Genomic DNA, 2,578 nt, shown 5'->3' with positions numbered 1-2,578 from the left:
ACTCAGAAATCCACCTGCCTCTGCCTCCCAAGTGCTGGGATTAAAGGCGTGCGCCACTACTGCCTGGCCATTGTATAGTCTTAAGATTGAAATATCTGTTGATCACAAATGCAAATGTTTACTTCTAGATTCTGTTCTATTGAGCTATGTACCTATTCTTATACCAGTTGTTTGTTTGTTTGTTTGTTTGTTTTTTGGTTTGTTTGGTGTTTTAAGACAGGGTTTCTCCATGCCTCTCTGTCTCTAGCCTTGGCTGTCTTGGAACTCACTGTGTAGACCAGGCTGGTGTTAAACTCAGAGCCTCCTGAGTGGGTGTACACCATGCTTTGCTGACCTTGACTTCTCATTCACCCTGTCTTCATTCATGTGCAGGGATCCAGGCTTGTGCTACCAGAGTTGGCCTGTTCTATCATCATCATTATCATTATTATTATTGGATTTTTTTTTTGAAACAAGGTTTCTTTGTGTAGCCCTGGCTGTGCTGGAACAGTGGCATATGCATGTAATACTAGTATTCAGATAATGATTACTGTGAAATCATCGGATAAATACCTTCCAAAAGGAAACTTGTGAAGGGCTAGAGAGATGGATCAGTGGTTAAGAGCACTGAGTACTCTTCAGAGGACCTGGGCTGGATTTCTAACACCCACATGGCAGCTCAAAAACATCTATAAATCTGGTTCCGAGAGATCCTTGCCCTCTTTGGCCTTCACAGATACCAGGCATGAACATGGTACACAGATTTACATGCAGGAAAAACACTAATAACACATAAAATAATAAAGTGAAGTTTAAAAGGAAACCTTTGAAGAGATAAAAGTGAAGCACTAGGGTGGGGAATATAGCTCACTCAGTGGTAGAGTGCTTACCTACCATGCATGGGCCATAGGTTTAATTCCCAGCATTACAAAAGAAAACTCTAATTTTCATTTGTATTTACTTAATTTGAGTTAAAATCTCACTGTATAGCCAAGCCTTGCCAGAAACTCATGAACCTCCTGCCTTTACCTCCTGTGTGCTGAGATTATAGATATATACTACCATGCTCTTATTTTATTTTTAATTATATAATGACTGGAGGCCAGAGAAGGGCATTGGATGCCCTAGAGCAGTGGTTCTCAACCTTCCTAATGCTGCACCCTTAAATACACTTTCTCTTATATTTTTGGTTGTAAGCCTAGCCTTTAATGGCTGAGCCATCTCTCCAGCCCTAAATACACTTTCTCATGTGGTGACTCCCATCAATCATAATTTCCATTGCTACTTTATAATTTAGTTGTACTTCTTTTGTGAATTATAATGTAATATTTTGATATATAGCCCCTGTGAAAGGGTCATTCAACATCCAAAAGGGTTGTGGCCCACAGGTTAAGAACTACTGGCCTACAGAGATCTGAGGTTATAGGAAGTTGTGAACTGCCTGACATGAGTGCTGGGAACTGAATTCAGGTCTTCTGTAAGAGCAGTGTATACTCTTAATTGCTGAGCCATCTTTCCAGCTTCATAAAAAAATACCCAGCAGGGCTGGAGAGATGGCTAAGTGGTTAAGAACACCGACTGCTCTTTCAGAGGTCCTGAGTTCAATTCCCAGCAACAACATTGTGGCTCACAACCATCTGTAATGGGATCCAGTCCCCTCTTCTGTGTGTCTGAAGACAGCTACAGTATATTCATACACATAAAATAAATAAATCTTTTTTTAAAAAATGCCCAGCTAGCTAGCTAGATTTCTTTTTTTTTTCAGCCCAAATTTTGAGATTTATTTATGTAATGCAATGTGCTTTGGGGATGACATCTTTATTATAATTTTAACTCCAAATCCAATTTCTTGTGTCTTTAGGTGCAGTTAGTGATAATAGACGGAATTGCCTTTCCCTTTCGTCATGACCTTGAAGATCTATCCCTTCGTACCCGATTACTAAATGGTCTCGCCCAACAGATGATCAGCCTTGCAAATAATCACAGATTAGCTGTAAGTGTTATTGGCCAGAATTTTATAGTCAAGACTATGAACTATTAATGTCTAAATTGATACAGTTTTTGCCTGACTAAATAATGTGACCATGGTTTGAGGGATTTGTGGTTGTTGTTGGGGGCGGTTATGGTTGTTGTTTGTAGAGATAATAGCCCGACACTTGAGAATGTAGTCCTGCCTGTCCTTGAACTCTATCCTCCTACCTCAGCCTTCTTAGTGCTGAGATTTCAGATGTGTTATCATACGTGGCTTTTAGTGTAGATACTTTGTAGAAAAGCCAGGTTTTTTGTTTTTTGGATTTTTTATAATACTAGGGATTATACCCAGAGCCTCATGCCTGAATTATAGGTAGGCAAGTGTCTACTACTGGGCTGCTGTGTCAGTCCTGGAGCTAATTCTAGATTTAAGATATGAAGGGAGAAGTAAATATGAGGTTAGGAGTACAGGGGTACCTGTTTGCCATTTGTTCCCATCCTGCAGCCACATCCTCCCTCTGACAAAAAACATACTCATCAAAAGAGAGGTGGAAGGGAAAAACGCTTTTAAGTTAGTCTTTTTTTTACCTAAGGAAGTTCTTAGCACATGCCTATAATACACCAAACA

At 39.8% G+C, this 2,578-nt stretch overlaps 1 protein-coding gene across 4 annotated transcripts in view; it reads left to right on the top strand.

Annotated features, from left to right (window-relative positions):
• Window positions 1-2,578, top strand: part of Rad51c (RAD51 paralog C) — a 39,914-nt gene that overhangs the window by 5,819 nt on the left and 31,517 nt on the right. For all 4 annotated transcript variants that reach the window (XR_004113243.1, XM_031351977.1, XM_031351978.1 and 1 more), the window contains exon 5: window positions 1,841-1,972. Coding sequence is in view for 3 of the 4 variants with exons in the window: in XM_031351977.1 (XP_031207837.1) it covers window positions 1,841-1,972 (132 nt within the window). In the remaining variant the exon portion in view is untranslated. The remainder of the gene's footprint in view (window positions 1-1,840; window positions 1,973-2,578) is intronic.

Source organism: Mastomys coucha, unplaced genomic scaffold (assembly GCF_008632895.1).
Source record: "Mastomys coucha isolate ucsf_1 unplaced genomic scaffold, UCSF_Mcou_1 pScaffold5, whole genome shotgun sequence".
In the NCBI taxonomy this organism is placed as follows: domain Eukaryota; kingdom Metazoa; phylum Chordata; class Mammalia; order Rodentia; family Muridae; genus Mastomys; species Mastomys coucha.
The sequence above is the reverse complement of the archived record's forward strand: the minus strand, read 5'-3'. Positions and strand labels throughout refer to the sequence as shown.